This window comes from Myxocyprinus asiaticus, chromosome 9 (genome assembly GCF_019703515.2).
Source record: "Myxocyprinus asiaticus isolate MX2 ecotype Aquarium Trade chromosome 9, UBuf_Myxa_2, whole genome shotgun sequence".
In the NCBI taxonomy this organism is placed as follows: domain Eukaryota; kingdom Metazoa; phylum Chordata; class Actinopteri; order Cypriniformes; family Catostomidae; genus Myxocyprinus; species Myxocyprinus asiaticus.
In genome coordinates, this window is record NC_059352.1 from 45688366 (window position 1) to 45706312 (window position 17947).

A 17947-nucleotide genomic window follows, 5' to 3' on the forward strand; every position below is an offset into this window, starting at 1 on the left:
AAGCCTATACAATTTAGAGGGGGTCCAATAGAACCGATGTAAAATCTTGAATTGCATAAGGAGCACCCTTGCGTCTCTAGGTGCAGTTTTTATGTTTTTTAGAATCCTAGCCCACTCTCCCTCCTCCAATTCCAAGTTTAAATCTTTCTCCCATAATCTCTTGAGAGTGGTCGAGGCTCTGTCCCCCAGACTCTGAATTAACAAGGAGTAATACACTGATGCCTCATGACCTTTTCCAAAAGCAGTAATCCCCACTCTCATAGTATCTGCTGCTTTAGTAGGGTGTATGCTATTCCCAAAAATAGTACAGAGCAAGTGGTGCAGCTGTAGATACCAAAAAAACAGAGATCTGGGGATCCCAAAATGTTGAACCAAATTTTCAAAGGATCTCTACACACTACTCTCATATAGGTCACTGAGTGTATTAACCCCCCTCACAATCCACTCTGACCAGCAGAAAGGGGACTTATTAATGCATAGTTTGGGGTTTAGTCATAAGCTCGGGGCAACATTTAGATAAATATCTGAATTAAACACTCTGGACACTTTTGTCCATACCGAGTGCAAATGCGAAATAACGGGGTGTGATTTAACTTCTCTGGTTAGTTTGATAGAAAGGCTTTGCATTGGTAAAATAGGGGCAAGATTTCCTGTTCAATACAGAACTAGGGAGGGGCTCTTTCAGGTGGAGGCGACCAATGAGCCAAATGTCTGAGACCAAACGCATAATAATAAAACAAATTCTTGGGTAGGCCTAGCCCACCTTTGTCAATCAGCCTATGCTGTTTACTAAAATGTAATTTGGAGTGCTTACCCTTTCCAAATGAAAGACTTCGCTATGCTCTCAAATTGCTTGAAATAAGAGAGGGGGGGCATCTATAGAGAGTGACTTTAGCAGGTAGTTGAATTTTTGAATGCAGTTCATTTTAATAACATTAACCTTCCCAATCATTGATAAATGTAATGAAGCCCACCTGTCCACATTGCTCGAAAACCTTTTTATTAAAGGGTCAAAATTAACTCTAACTAAATCAGACAAATACTTAATGCCCTGTTTGGGCCACTGGAAGGTGCCCGGCTGGAAGGCCGTTACTGGATAGTATGCTGTCAGAGCCAAAGCTTTGGATTTAGACCAACTGACTTTGTATCCTGAAAACTTGGAAAAGGAATGAATAATTCTGTGGAGGCAAGACATAGATCTAGTGGAGTCAGAGATGAATAATAAAATATCATCTGTGTAAAGTAGAAGCTTATTCACCACACCTCCCGCCACCACCCACGGAAAATCATCCTCCTTTCTTATCGCGGCTGCTAATGGTTCCAGGGCAAGACAGAACAACAATGGGGAAAGAGGCCCCCATCCAGAGTAAAATAATCTGAAATTAATACATTTGTTTGTACCGCTGCTACAGGGTGTCTATAAAGTAACTTCATCCATCCAATAAACGTACTCCTGAACCCATACATTTCCAAAATCTTAAAAAGATTATCCCATTCTACCATATCAAGCACCTTTTCGGCGTCAAGTGAAATGGCAGCGACCGGAGTCTGATCATTCACCACTGACCACATGATATTGAAGAAACACCTGATGTTATCAGAAGAGCTGCGGCCCTGAATAAACCCCACCTGATCTATATGTATAAGAGATGTCATAACTTGACTTTATCGGTTAGCCAACATTTTTACATCTAGCTGGAACAGGGAAATTGGACGGTAACTCTTACACTCGCTTGGATCTTTGTCCTTTTTAAGAATCAGACTTATCTGGGCTTGCATCATGGTTGGCAGAAGCTTTCCATTCTTTAATGATTCTGTATAAACTTCTAACAAATGTGGAGCCAGTTCTGTAGCATAAGATCTAAAAAATTCAGCGGCAAAACCTTCTGGCCTTACCTGGGCCGTAATTACCTCATCAAGCTACTCCAAGGTTATCTCAGAATCAAGATAATTTTTTTGCTCAGTCGTCAATTTAGGAAGTTCTAATGGTTCCACAAAGTTTCTAATATCTTCATCAGTAGACAAAGACGTGGAAATATAAAGATCAAGATAGAACTTTTTAAAGTCATTATTAATATCAATGGCCGAGGTAAAAAATTCACCACCAGCAGATTTCACTAAGGGAATGGTAGAAAAAGACTCTCTCTGCTTTATATATCTAGTCAAAAGCTTCCCTGCTTTGTCCCCTGTCTCAAAGTATGACTGTCTTGCCCTGAATAACCAAAACTTCACTTTCCACGACAAAATAGTATTATATCTATATTTCAATCAGGTCAATTCTCCATCAGATGACATTCAGCACTTCAGCTCTGCCTCTGCACTTTTAATATTCCCTTCCAACTCCATGAGTTCGCTTTGGATTTTTTGATGAATGAGGCATACTGGATGATCCGACCCCTAAGAACCGCCTTAAGTGCCTCCCAAGCCACGCTCACAGAGGATACTGAGGACCAGTTGGTCTCCATATAGACATTGATTTCAGACTTTAACATTTGTTGGAAATCGGGATTTTGCAAAAGGGATACTTTAAAGCACCAACTATATGATTTTTTTTTTTCTCCATATATGGCAACACCTCTAAACTTACCACGACGTGATCTGAGACTAAGATGCTTCCAATTGAGCAGTCAACAACAGATGAAATGGGGGACTTGATTTAAATGATTTAAAATGTCATTTGTAACGTATTCCATTAGATTACTCAAGGTCAGTAATGTATACTAAATACTTTGGATTACTTCTTTAGCACTGGTTGATTTTTTCACTTGTTTTGACTATAAAAACTCTGCCAGTACAGTAAGACAAAATACACATGTTAAAAATACATTATCTGAAAAACCTAAATATCTAATGCAGTGTTGTTTCTAAAACAAGATAAATCAAATTGATCTTGTTTTAAGGATTTTTAGATATTTTTACAGGAAAACAATACAAAAAATATTATAAAGAATATGATTTTTGCCCTAATATCAAAGGTCTTACTAGAAAAAAATAAAATATGATCTAACATGAATTTTCTTGATAAAAAAATATGATTGTGCCTGGTAATGTGCATATAAAATGGCTAGAAATAGCATTTTAGCTTAGCGTAAAGCTGACAATTTACACAAGGTTTATTTCTATTTCTTCTGCTCCAAACTTACTTCAAACTTACTTCTCTGTCTTCTCGTATGAATGTAACACATCATAAGAAAGTGTTTCACCACTGTTCAAATGCACTTTGGATCGCATCATTTATATGTATAAATGTTTTCCATCTGAAAGGACCACATATTAAATGAAACAAATGACATTAAATTGCAAAGTAATCTCTTCAGTAATCAAAATACTTTTTGAATGTAACTGAATTCTAATTACCAATGATTTAAATTGTAACTGTAGTGGAATATTCTGTATTTTAAATACATAATCCCATTACATGTATTCTGTTACTCCCCAACCCTGCTTTTGCTTCACTATGATCAAGGACTGAATCCATCAATAGATTAAAGTCTCCTCCCAATATTATATCATGAGGGGTGCCAGCGGCTTGCAACATCCCTTCAAGATCTATAAAAAAGCCCTGATCATCAGCGTTAGGTGCATAAATATTAGCCAAAATCAACCTCTGCCCCTGAATTTCTGCTAAAACAACAATAACTCTTCCTAATTTTTCTTTAATCTGTTTGAGACATTTGAATTGTAGATGTTTATTTATCAATGTAATGACTCCCTTGCTCTTACTTGAGCCAGCACTTAAGAAAATATGTCCACCCCATATCTTCCCAAATTTTTCAGCTTCCTGCGGGGAAAGTGTTCATGAAGAAACACTATATCATATTTCTTATGTTTAAGAAAAGAAATAACCTTCCTTCTTTTTATGGGGTGCCCCAACCCATTCAAATTCCACATGGAGAGAGACAATCCACTCATAGTAACATCTGACATTTTGACATATTAGAGAAATTAGATTGTGTGTCAAAAATAAAATTATATAGACCACATTCCACATTAGTGCAACATTCCCCAGAACAGAAAAAAGAAAAACATGCGCATTAACTCCATGCACGACAGCGCCAAATGGTATCCATCCCTCTAAACTCAAAAAGTCCATGTACGCCTACGAGAGTCCCCGCGACAACTCTGCCGTCGGATTGCTGAAGTCCAGTCTTTCTGTACAAAAATTTGTAATACAGAATTGCACAACAGAAGATAATCTACAAAATAAACTCCAGTCCATTAGCAGAATAAACACAAAAAACATGTAGATTCATCCACTTAATTGTCTCGAAGGTGTGCTCCTCCACAAAACAAGCTCCAGCCTCTAGCGGAACAACACAAAAAAAAAAAAAAAACAAACAAACAGGCTGTTCAGTTCTTCGGGCAGTCAATCTCACTCCAATGTCCTGCAAGAATATTGCACAAAACCAACTCCAGCCGACAGGAGGCATAAGCACCCAAAATGAGCAGGTTCATCCAGAATCTGTCCCAAAGAAATGATATTACACAAACAAACTCCAGCCGCTAGGTGGAACCAGCACAAAATGAAATGAAAAAGACGCCCAGCTTCCTCGAACAGTCGTGTGTATGTTCAGTGAGACAGGTCCACTAAACAGCAACATGAAAATCACCCAAGGGCTTACTCATTCCAATGTTTTTATGTAGGCCAGTGCTTACTGCGGGCAAGTAAATATTTTGTGGCCATCCTTAGCATCTATTCTCAGTTTGGCCGGGAACATCAATGCAAAAGCGAGCTTCCGTTGATGTAAGAGATTCTTGCATTCCCTGAATCATTCACGTTTCTCTCTTGTCAAATTTGCACAATTCGCTCTTGTTATTTCGCCTACTGCAGTTCTCCAAATCCTCCAATTTTTCCAAAACTCATCCAAATCTATCTTGGTCTCCAGCAGATTAGCAGCTAATTCCCTTTCCGATGACTTCAGATAATCGATCCATCTCTCGAAGTCTTAAGTCATCGGAGAGGGAATTAGCTGCTAATCCGCTGGCGACCAAGATAGATTTGGAACGAGTTTTGGAAAAATTGTGACTCCAGAGATTCCCATTCTTAGCGCATATCACCACTTACTGGGCAGGGAGGAATTCTTTTAGTAAAAAAGGACTTAAATATTTACCTGTTTCTCACCCACACCTATCATATAGCTTCTGAAGATTTGGATTTAACCACTGGAGTGCAAAGGATTACTTTTATGCTGCCATTACATGCTTTTTGGACCTTCAAAGTTCTGGCCACCATTCACTTGAGATATTTTTCTAAATTGCAAATAGTAATCTATTTGAAAAGGAAATTTTACCATTGGGATACAAGATGCTCTGAGGGTGAACTTGACCTTCAGTCTCCAATTACCAGTCAAAAGGCTCCTCGAAAGTGGGTGCCAGCCATGTTTCAGGAGGGGAGTTGTCCAAAATAATCAACTTTTATTCCATTTTTGTATATACCATCCACATTTCACAATCTCATCAATTCCTGAAGGAAAAAGTCCTGCCCTACAATATTTTTCTTGTTGAATGTCCAGTTTCATTTGGAAATATGTCACATACATCAAAAATAAAATGGGCTGCAAATGCCATGTCATGTTAACTTAAAGTTTGAAATATGTATGTGTTGCAGATCTTTAAACATCATTACAGGCATCATTACAAAACATTTTTGTGTCCTGTCAAGGAGTATGGGTTCTTTATGGGGTATAAAAAAGATCATAGCTTAGATTCAGTGATGATAAGGCATTTTGAAGATAAAACAATTAAAGTAACAGTTGGCATCTGAAGACTGAGCTTCTTTCATCAATCTACACTTGATAGATTGGTAAAATGTTTAATCTGTTTATATTGACCAATTGATGATTTAGTATAACATGATTGTCGCTCATATTATGAGTACCATCAATACTGCATCGGCATATTGCTAATCTCAAAGATCATAAGAGACTGACATACTTCATTAATCACCGGGGAGAAATGTAGTCTGAAGCAAAAGAGGAAATATGAAGCAATAAAACGAGCTTCCTCCACTGTGAAGTTTTATTACAAAATCATTTCCTCTCGCCCTCGAATAATACAGATGCGTATTTGTCTTTTGAATGAGTATGCAGTGTGCAGGCAGACGGCTGTGAACTTCTGGCCAGTGTCAAATGAATTCTTTATTGAGTTTTTGCGCAGCACTTCAGAGTGAATATGCACTGATGCCTTAATGTGTGTGGGAGTGTGTTAGTCTTGCATCAGGGAGCCACACATACAAACAGAGCCGGCCCAAGGCATAAGCGAACTAAGCGGCTGCTTAGGGCCCCCGTGACCACCAGGGGGCCCCCAAGAGCACATGAAATGACAGCTTGATTTTGTTTTTGTTTTTTTATATATATATATATATTTTCTGTGATATATTATGTCAATGGACAATGGTAATTATACAAAAACGCAATATTAAACGCAATATTATGTTAACGGGCTGCAGGATGCAAGCATATTCAGACATTTAGTTGATTGACGAGGCAGCAGCATTGCAGCAAAACAGCAATGTCACAAAAAGGACATATCCCTCTGATGCAGAGAAAAGGAAAAAGAAGAAAACCAAGGAAGAGAAAAAACAGCAAGATAAAGTTGCGATCTAATGTTAGCTGGCTAGTTAGTTAACATAGCCTAGGTAGCATATCTTCTTGTTTTAGGAAAGTTCACGTTTGATTAAACATCCGTAAATAGCCTAAACATCTTAATATATTATAATACAACATATTACTTAGCTAGTTTTAGCTTAAAGTTTTTGTCTTCTGTGTAAAAATAACTTGTTCCTGGGTATATATTTTTGTAATAAAAATAAGCTTCTGTTCCATAAACTTGGTACTGATAACAGCTTAACATTATTTACATCAGCCTACCATTTTGGGGTCTTTGCTATTATATTCCAATATCAGTATGCCTCAGTTAGCTAGTTATAGATTAAGAGTTGTTGTTTTAGGTCTACAGATGGCTTGCTGCTGTGTAAAATAATTTATGTTGTTAAAATAACATTCTGTTCTGTCAACTATATACTCTTATGAAACTTCCCTAGGAGCACTGTTGAAATGTTTTGGAGGTGGGGCACAACCAACGCCACCTGCTCCAAGTGCCAGTGCTACAGCTGATGATGATACAGCAGGTGAGTTTTCAACAGTCCCAGATCAATATATTTATATGGATAAACCATGCCTTTTGTGAGATCTTTTTTGTTTTTGACAGACAGTTGCATTACCTTCTAATATGACATCTAACATGGCTAGCTTTTTTTATTATTATTATTATTTATAATTATTATTATTATTATTATTATAATTATTATTCTTTTCATCTTTCATCAGGTCCATCCTCTGCAGGCGAGGAGCACTTACCAGCACCTGCATCCACTGATCCTACTGTTCCTTCCATGTCTGTTTCAACCTCAGCAGATGTGGCAGGTAAGTTAATAGCACAGCAGCCTTTGTATTTGCTCAGTTTACTGTAGAATATCCTGAGATTAATATTTCTAATTATAATTATTAGTGTAATTTCCTTATAGGTCCTTCTACTTCTTGTGGGTTTGCTACTGTTACAATTAAAAACCATAGAAGGGTAAAAACATGCCAGGCAGACATTGGTATGATGTAAGCAACACAGCTACAACTAATAAAATGAATAATGGGTGTGTTAGATTTATAGTGTACGAATAATCAAGCATTGACAATAGTCAATCGTATTGCTGGCACCGAGGGGCCAACAAAATCAAATTCTGCTTAGGGCCCCATAAAGGCTTGGGCCGGCCCTGCATACAAACACACACACTTGCAGGATTAGGGGTCTTTGCATCAACTCGAAATTTGCCAGCCCCTCCCAGCAGGGCCGGGAGACCCCTTTGAGCTAGTGTGTGGGAGAAATCCAAAGAAATCACGCACCCTGCAAGACACATTTCAGTCGTCTAGCTCAGACTCCAGCAGTGCTTGCATCCCTTCTCGTGGGGTGTACCCTTCTGCAGGGACTGAATTGACAAGCTGCTTGTGGAAACAAATGCAACATCTTGTGTATATAAAATGGGACAAGTATTCGGATACTGATTTGGCTTGCTAGAAAAATGCAGGATAGGAGGTTTATATCAGAGGATCCAGGGCTGAAGCCTCAGTCCGAGATGGGTTTATTCTCCTCTAACAGCATCTTCAGTGCCGTCCAGCAACAGGACTACTCTGCTATGATTTGGGTGAAAAGAAGATATAAAATGGAACGGGTAAGGCTGACCTTTTACAACTGACTGCTGGTTCTGACAATAACTGCCGAATGTTGCCATTTCCACTTAGCATAGGAACCATCCATCTTTAATGCACAATACACCCCTGCACTGAAATTCAACCTGTTCAGGACTCTCTTTCTCTCTCTCTCTCTCTGTGTGTGTGTGTGTGTGTGTGTGTGTGTGTGTGTATGTGTGTGGTGGATGTGTCATTTTATGACACAGAACATAAAAACTGCATGTCATTCATAATCAAATGTTTTTGTAGCGAAAGTATTTTCTCGCATTAGTGGCGGCAATACATTTTACGATTTATAACGAAGTCCAGTTGCTGACTAGATGCTCTTTATAAGGTTAAATCTTATGTCAAGAACATGACCAGGTCATGTTTCACCACTGAATCAAAATAAAGAAATAATAATTGTATTCTGCTTAATGCTTACGACCATTAAGATTTTTCACATTGTGATATTACTTTAATGACAATTAAAGGAATATTCCAGGTTCAATACAAGTTATGCTTAATTGACAGCATTTGCTGCATAATGTTGATTATTACAATAAATTATTTATTTTTTCTTAAAAAAAAAAGTCACAAATCTGGGTTACAGCAAGGCACTTACAATGGAAGTGAATGGGGCCAATTTTTGGAGTGTTTAAATGCAGAAATGTGAAACTTGTAATTTTATAAAAGCACTTATATTAATTTTTCTGTTAAAACTTGTGCATTATTTGCGCTTTAAAGTTGTTTAAATCGTTATTTTTGCAGTCATTTGAGGGTTTCAGGGTTTGTTGATATTTCATCGTCATGGCAATGAATTTGTAAAATTGGCTATAACTTTACACCAAAAGGGCTAGTAAGCGTTTTAACACACTAAAATCATGTTAACACGCATATTGTTTATGTACAAGACGCTATACTTTTGAAACAGTGCGTATTTTAACGTTTACGGATTGGCCACATTCACTTCCATTGTAAGTGCCTAACTGTAACCCAGATTTTTGCTTTTTTTTAAGAAAAGGACAGACAAGTCCAAATATTTTTTTTGGTAATGAATATTATGCCACAAATGCTGTTGATTGAGCTTAACTTGTCTTGAACCCGGAATATTCCTTTAAGCACACTTTCCTCCACAATTCTCAGTACCGTAATGCAAAAATGTCTCATTCTCATTACTGTAATGTGAAAAAAATTACATCTAATTAACATTTTATAAAAATGTACACATAATTGAAGTATTTGTTGCAATACCTTTAATTTATGCTGAATTAAATAAAAATAATTGTATTACAGTTTCATTTTTATTAAGAAAAAATACGGTAATACAATTTTTAATCATTAAGTCAATCTAAAAACATAAGTTTATTTCACACTGTTACGAGCCCTGCAAAAACAAAAACAAACAAAAAAATCACTGTTGAAACATCTGTGATAATATATTGAAAAATTGGTGCAGTTACAGCATCTACCAACAGGGGATAACTTCTGAAACTACAGAAAGATCACACCATAAATTCGGCTTTATTAATGGGATAGTTCACCCAAAATTAAAATTCAGTAATTGTATACTAACCCTCTGTTGATACAGTATAACCCTATATAACTTTCTTTCTTTTACTTAACACAAAGGGAGAAATTGTGAAAAAAAATTGTGCTCAGTGATGTCATACAATGGTAGTTTATGGTGACCACCTCTTCAAGCTTCTAAAAGAACGCAAAAGTATAATTCAGAAGTCTAATAAATGATTCCATGAACCTCATGATTGTTATGAATGCATATGCAAAGGTTTGGTGAGAAACCACCCGAAATCTATTATTTAGTGAAAATGACATTGGGGTGTTCAAGCGTAAACTTGTCTGGTTATCTAAAAACAGGTCCTCCAAAGCAATACTGACAACAGAATAGAGCACAGCTGCACACAAAACTGAGAACAGACAACAAAACTTACTAAACATGTCTGAAGAGTTTGTAATTGAAGAATTGATGCATTTCTATGCCCTGCCTTATTATTTTTTAAAGTTTTTTAGACCGGTGCCAGTTCACAGTGGATGGAGTTTTCCGTGTGATGCCGAAAATAGAAAACAAGTAATCGATAGAATGTACCGTCGCTCATCACTACTGGTTAGGGCAAAAACTCTAATTATCATAGAAAATAAATATTTTATCGCATATTGTTGGCCATCAGGTTAAGACACGGTGTGACTGTGGCTGCCTGTAGCCTCCTCTATGTTTCTGTTTGATTTCAGAGTACTCTGTTAAAAAAAAATAAGGCTGGACATAGAAATGCATTAATTCTTCAACTACAAACTCTTCAGACATGTAAGTTCTGGTCTCTGTTTTGTGTGCGGCTTTGATGTGTTCTGTTGTCATGATCGCTGTGGTGGACCTGTTTTTAGATAAAACAAGTTTTGAACGCCCCAATGTCGCGAGGGCGCTGCGTGAACTGTTGCTTGCGTGCCCTATAATGAATGCGCACAGGACATTAACAGTCAGTGAACATTTTCACTAAATAATATGTTAGCTTGTTTCTCACCAAACCTTATTGTATGCTTTCATAACAATCATGAGTCTCAAGGAATCATTTATTAGACTTCTGAATTATAATTTTGCATTCTTTTGAGGTGGTCACCATAAATTGCCATTGTATGACATCGCTGAGCACAAAATGTTTTCACAATTTATCCCATTGTGTTAAGAAAAAGAAAGAAAGTCATATTGGGTTATAACAACACAGGGGTGTGTAAACAGCTGAAAACGGTCTCTGCTCACCAAAATTTAAAACCACTGCTTTCAGTGGCAGAAGCTTGAAGTGTTTTGAAGTAATATCATTGTAAATAGGGTTGCCACCCGTCCCGTAAAATATGGGATCGTTCCGTATTTAAAGATAAAATGATGCATCCTGTATTGAATCAATACGGGACGTGATTTGTCCCGTATTTAAGCTGGTCAGATGGCGTCACGGTGAAATCGTGCCAGATCACCAATTTAACATTGATATAAGTTGGAAAATTTGCCTACGGTGGGTAAGGGACCATCTGAAAAGTCCACATATTGTGCTAAAATGTGCTAATACTGTTGAGGGAGTGGTAAGGGACTGTCTGAAAAGTCCATAAATGGTAGTAAAACTGTGGAGTTTTTTCTATATAAATGTTCAATAAGATCAAACAATATATGAATACAATCATAAAGACAAGTACAGGTGAAGGAAAAAAATTAACAAATAAAATAAATAAAAATTATTTAAAAAAAATAAAAATATTTATAAACCATCTAAAATATACATAAATAAGATAAAGAAGACAAATAATCGAGAAAATTAAAATAAATATATTTTTAACATATAAGTAATGTATTCATCGGTCAGGAAAGTTCTCATTTTAGCATATAAGAAAGGACATACAATTTGTATTAATAACGCATATTAACTCAACGCATTTATTGCTAAAACTGTGGAGGATGTGGTAGAAAGGAAAACGTGTCCACAATTCTCCAAGCAAGCAGTAAACCAGCATTTCTTCATCCTCTCTGCAGTGTGTTGTTCTGTGTACTGTAGCATCTATTCTCATTTGGCTTGCTGGTTTCTGTCTGTCTCTTTCTGTCTTACTCTCTCTAAGTGAAATGAGCCACTTGGGAGTTGCACTGAGGGAAGTGGGGAAGTGTGCTCTGCTCTGCTCTGCATTTCCCGATAAGAACTGATTACCTTCTCCTCCATCACTCTCCCTGTGTATTACTTTGATAAAAATATAAATCATTCTCAGTGCCTAAACTTTGACTTCTCTTCCAACTTTAAAACCCAATTACACAATCAGGCCACTACCTAAGAATTTAGCATCATTTCCTGTTGTATAGTTAAAGTGAGAGTAGACTACTTGTTCAAAGCAGAGGTTTCATGGCTCTGTGAATCTTTCTGTTTAAATAAGCTCTGCTTGACCTCAGGGTTTAGATTAAAAACCTTTCATTCCAGGAGATATTGGTGGGTGTTTCAATTATTCTGCTCAGAGCTCAGGAAAGAGAGAGCTTGTCCTTAAATAGCCTTACCACACACACTTCCTGTTAGAAAAGCTATGTACAAATTTGTACAGAGGTTAATATTTCAAGAAAGCATGCATTAAAAACCACTATCAACACTGAATCAGTGATTCAAGTATGCCTAATGTCTTCCTTTCTATGGTGCCCACAGACTAATTTCATGATCCAGTAAGAATGATTGTATTATACACTCCAAGGCTGATAGATGATAGCAACATGATAACACAAGAAATTGACATGTTGCTTCTGAAAGTTGATGTACCCTGTAATCAACCCCATTCAACCAAATTACTGACAAGCACTATCCTCCATCAGATATGTTTGCATCAATTTAACCATGATCTCATTTCCCTCTAGCGCTACTGATAGCATGTTGAGTGAGCAACCTCCAAAATGTCACATGGAAACCAGGAAATAATCGTGTTCACATAAACAATGGTGAATGCAATTCTGAGGTTGCATTTTTGCTCTAAAATGACATTTTTACACCACTGACAGTAAGGTTTAGGGTTGGTGTTAGGGTGTAGGGTGATACAACATGCATTCCTGTTGACTGTATTACATAATTCACAAAAAAATAAAATAAAATACAACTCACTTTTGGCGCCACAGTTTGGACATTACACCTTGAGACTGGAGCTCACACATGCCTATACGTTCAACAACACTTCCAGCTTCGGCCACTGGGGGCAGTGATTCAAATTTTGGTAAGCACAGACCAATTTCAACAGCAAATTTTCAACCTACTGTATGAAGGTAAAATAGTGCCTAAATGATTTGTTTGTGCAGAGTAAGATTTGTAAAACCTTAAATTAAGTTACAAGCCTGATATAAATATTTGCATGCGAAGAATAAAATTTGTGAAAGGGTAAATCAAATTGTAAGTGTAAAAATAAATTGCATGTGCACAGAACGTTTTGTAAAGGTGTAAATCAAGTTGAAAGCGTAAGAAAAAAATATTAGCAATACTTAATGCTTTGCATAAGTATAATTCATGTGTTAACTATAATTTCATATTAACACAAATAAATATGGTCTACTCTTCTGAATTATTATTTTTTTCGCACTTAATCTTTTGGCACTGTTTTTGTGCCTAAACATGGACAAAAACATTGCAAACCTGCAAACAGTGATATGCAAGCAAAAAGGGTGTCATGAACAACTAAATGGACTGACCGCGTTGAATCAGTCTGTATGTGTAAGATAAACTACTGCAAACGTGTAGATGATTTGTGTATGTGGCATACATTTTCTTCCAGAAATAATCTGATGTACATTGGCAAGACATTTTGATGAATAGATGGAATTAGTTGGTATCATAGAACTCATGCTAGAAAACAAATTAATAAAGTAAGCCATATAAAATGAAACTCTCTGAACAGATTGTAAGAGAGAGTTAACTTATATTGTTTTGTTTTCTAGAATGAGTTCTATGATACCAGCAAGTTCCATCCATCCATACATCCATCCACCCATTTGCCATGCCAATGATAATTGAAAGTAATTAAAACATAATTAAAATAATGAACAGCAACAAAAGAAACATTTGAACACCAGATTGTGATTCATATTTATATCAATAAATGGTGTCAGATCAACTTGACTCTTTTTTCTTACACTTGCAACTTGATTTACACCTTTACAAAACATTCTGTGCGCATGCAAAAAAAAAAATTACGCTTGCAATTTGATTTACGCCTTCACAAATCTCACTCTGCGCATGCAAAACATTTCTGCACTATTTTACCTTCATATTACTGTTTCTGATTTCACACTCTGATCAGTCTGGCTATACATGGGTGAATCTCACGGAATCCTGTTCAGGTCACATTTCACACCAAAATCACAAAAAAAAAAAAAAAAAAAAAAAAGCCTATTCTTACAACCATTAGGATTTTTTGCATTGCAAAATTATTTTTGTGACCATTAAGCACATTTCGCCCCAAACTCTCATTACAGTAATGTGTCTGGACATTTTACTTTGAATTTTTTTGGTAATTCCTGTTGTTCTCAATGGTGATTCTCATTCCTGTGATGAAGTACATTTTACTGTATTACTGTAAAATTACTGTAATGTAATTTTTTTTATTTTTTTTAAGCATAAATGCAGTACAACAAATAATACCATGATGTATAAATATTATACTGTAAAACTTACAGTATAGTACAGTATAGTATTCCAGCACAAAGGTCTGGTTCTGGAAGTAAAAATCATATTAATTCATTCCATTCAGTTTCTCCATAGGCAAATGGATTTTTAACAATAACTTAGAAACCTTTAAAAACACACATACCGTGAGCTCCAAGGTTGGTAATCCATAGTATATGCTTTTGTTGAAATCACCAGAAATTTTGCTATTAAAGCAATATTCCAGGTTCAATACAAGTTAAGCTTAATCAACAGTATTTGTAGCAAAATGTTGATTACAACAAACATTTATTTCGACTTCTTCCTACTTTTCTTTAAAAAAAATAAGTGGGATACAGTAAGGAACTTACAACAGAAGTGAATGGGGCCAATCCATAAACGTTAAAATACTCAATGTTTCAAAAGTATAGCCACAAGACGTAAACAATATGAGTGTTAACATGATCTTAGAGTTATAAAATTGCTTACTAACGTTTTCTGTGTAAAGTTATAGCAAATTTACAACTTTGTTAAAACAACTGTTAAAATGATGATTTAAACAACTTTACAGCTCAAAAAATAGTTTTACCAGAAGAATTAATGTAAGTGCGTTTTATAAAATTATAAGCTTCACATTTCTGCCTTTAAACCCTCCAAAGAGGGACGAGTCGAAATGCATTTTTGTGGCAATCAACTTTATGCCACAAATTCTATCGATTGAACTTAACTTGTACTGAACACAGAATATTCCTTTAAACACAATTTTTATAAAAAATAAGTTGGAATAATACAAACTGGTGAAGAACTACACTACCCATGATCCTGCAGAGAAAGATAGACAAATCAGAGAAAAGCAGCAAACAAACCACGCTAAAAGATCTCTGCAGCAATCGCCAACTTCCAGTCAACCTATACACTCTCAAACTACTTAGATATTTGTACTGTATACAGTTGTGCTCAAAAGTTTGCAGACCCTTGGAGAATTGCTAATATATGTACCAATTTTAAAGAAAACATGAGTGAGCAGGCAAAACACATTTCTTTTATTTCTTATGGGATTCAACTGTAGGTTAAAACAGAATGGCACAATCATAAAACAAAACATGGCAACAAAGAAAAAAATGAAATGACCCCTGTTCAAAGTCTGCATACCCTTAGTTCTTAATACTGTGTATTGCCCGATTTAGCATCAATGACAGCGTGCAGTCTTTTGTAATAGTTGTCTATCAGGCCCCAAATTCTTGCAGGTGGTATAGCTGCCCATTCGTCTTGGCAAAATGCCTCCAGGTCATGCAAAGTCTTTGGTCGTCTTGCATGAACCACACGTTTGAGATCTCCCCAGAGTGGCTCGATGATATTAAGGTCAGGAGACTGTGATGGCCATTCCAGAACCTTCACCTTTTTCTGCTGTAACCACTGGAGGGTCAACTTGGCCTTGTGCTTAAGGTCATTGTCGTGCTGGAAAGTCCAAGAGCATCCCATGCGCAGCTTTCGTGCAGAAGAATGCAAATTGTCTGCCAGTATTTTCTGATAACATGCTGCATTCATCCTGCCATCAATTTTCACAAGATTCCCCATGCCTTTAGAGCTCACACACCCCCAAAACATCAGTGAGCCACCACCTTGCTTCACATTGGGGATGGTATTCTTTTCACTATAGGCCTTGTTGACCCCTCTCCAAACATAGCGCTTAAGGTTGTGACCATAAAGCTCTATTTTGGTGTCGTCACTCCAAATTACAGTGTGCCAGAAGCTGTTAGGCGTGTCAAGGTGTTGTCGGGCATATTGTAATCGGGCTTTTTTGTGGCATTGGCGCAGTAAAGGCTTCTTTCTGGCAACTCGACCATGCAGCTCATTTTTGTTCAAGTATCGTCGTATTGTGTTCCTTGAAACAACCACAACATCTTTTTCCAGAGCAGCCTGTATTTCTCCTGAGGTTACCTGTGGGTTTTTCTTTGTATCCTGAACAATTGTTCTGGCAGTTGTGGCTGAAATCTTTCTTGGTCTACCTGACCTTGGCTTGATATCAAGAGATCCCAGAATTTTCCGCTTCTTAATAAGTGATTGAACAGTACTGACTAGCATTTTCAAGGCTTTGGATATCTTTTTATATCCTTTTCCATCTTTATAAAGTTCCATTACCTTGTTACGCAGGTCTTTTGACAGTTCTTTTCTGCTCCCCATGGCTCAGTATCTAGCCTGCTCAGTGCATCCACGTGAGAACTAACAAACTCATTGACTATTTAAACACAGACACTAATTGCAATTTAAAAAGCCACAGGTGTGGGAAATTAACCTTTAATTGCCATTTAAACCTGTGTGTGTCACCTTTGTGTGTCTGTAACAAGGCCAAACATTCAAGGGTATGTAAACTTTTGATCAGGGCCATTTGGGTGATTTCTGTTATCATAATGATTTAAAAAGGAGCCAAACAACTATGTGATAATAAATGGCTTGAATATATGATCACTATCCTTAAATGTATTGTCAAAATCAATGCCAAAATTTCACAATTTCTGCCAGGGTATGCAAACTTTTGAGCACAACTGTATATCTGAATATTTTGCAATAGAAACAATAGAAACATGTATTGTTTCTATACTTATAATCAACAACTATAAATCAATAGTTTTATATTTTCAATAATAATTCAATACATCATTTTCAATTCAACTGCATTATTTGCAGTGCTTCATGGGATTGTAGTTCATTCCCTCATGAAAGACAGTAAGTACATGTTCAAATACTTTTTTGCTTCAAATCAACATTTGTAATGTTTTGATTCAGCTGGTTGGTATCAAAGTCTGCCTGACTGCATGCACTTTCCTGGGGTTTAAAGTGCAATATCCTGAGGATGGGAGCACAGTATAAACACTAAATGCTGAGGTGACCCTCAGTATGTTGGACACCCACACACATTCGCTGACCTTAAAACAAACACACACGCACAGCAGGTGTGAATGAGTCAGGAATATGAATCGGAATGTTTGTGACACCTCAGAAACGGTCCAGTTCTCACAAATAAAGCCAATCTACATATTAATTAATAATGCATTAAAGCATGAGTTGTTATTGTCAGATCGGGTTTCTGTACACTGTGTAGTGCCGTGGGAGCTATGATGTCACAGTGGACAGGAGGTCAGACAGTGAAGTATGTATAGCGGTTATAATTGGTCCTAAGGGAGAAGTATGGTCTCAGCTCAGTCCCTTAATGATGTTCTTCTGTTAGAGGTGTTGCTGTGAAATCAAATGCTTTGGCTATGAGTTTTTGTAATGGATAAATTCAATACAGGTGCAAATAGCAGCTCTAAATCCTAACAATGGTCTCTGATTATTATATTCAAATGGTGGTGTTGCATTGTTGTTAAAGGAGTGTGTGTGTGTGTGTGTAGGGAGTGTGGGGGGGTGGGGGACTTTACCGGGACCACAAACGACCCCCAATCCCCCCCTCAACAACTTTTGGGCAACAACCAATATTTCAGCACTTACAGAGCCAAGACCCAAAATAAGTTTCCTCCAGGCTGTAATGGTCCTCTATCAGAGAGAGAGGCACAGTCAAGTTTG

The 17947-nt window shown here is 36.8% G+C and overlaps 1 protein-coding gene across 1 annotated transcript in view; it reads left to right on the forward strand.

The window, feature by feature from the left end:
- Positions 1-7921: 7921 nt before the first annotated feature.
- LOC127446684 (inactive phospholipase D5-like) overlaps positions 7922-17947 on the forward strand; it is a 48181-nt gene continuing 38155 nt past the window's right edge. Inside the window, exon 1 of the mRNA XM_051707819.1 lies at positions 7922-8224. Within this exon, the coding sequence (XP_051563779.1) occupies positions 8075-8224 (150 nt within the window). The 5' untranslated portion in view covers positions 7922-8074. The remainder of the gene's footprint in view (positions 8225-17947) is intronic.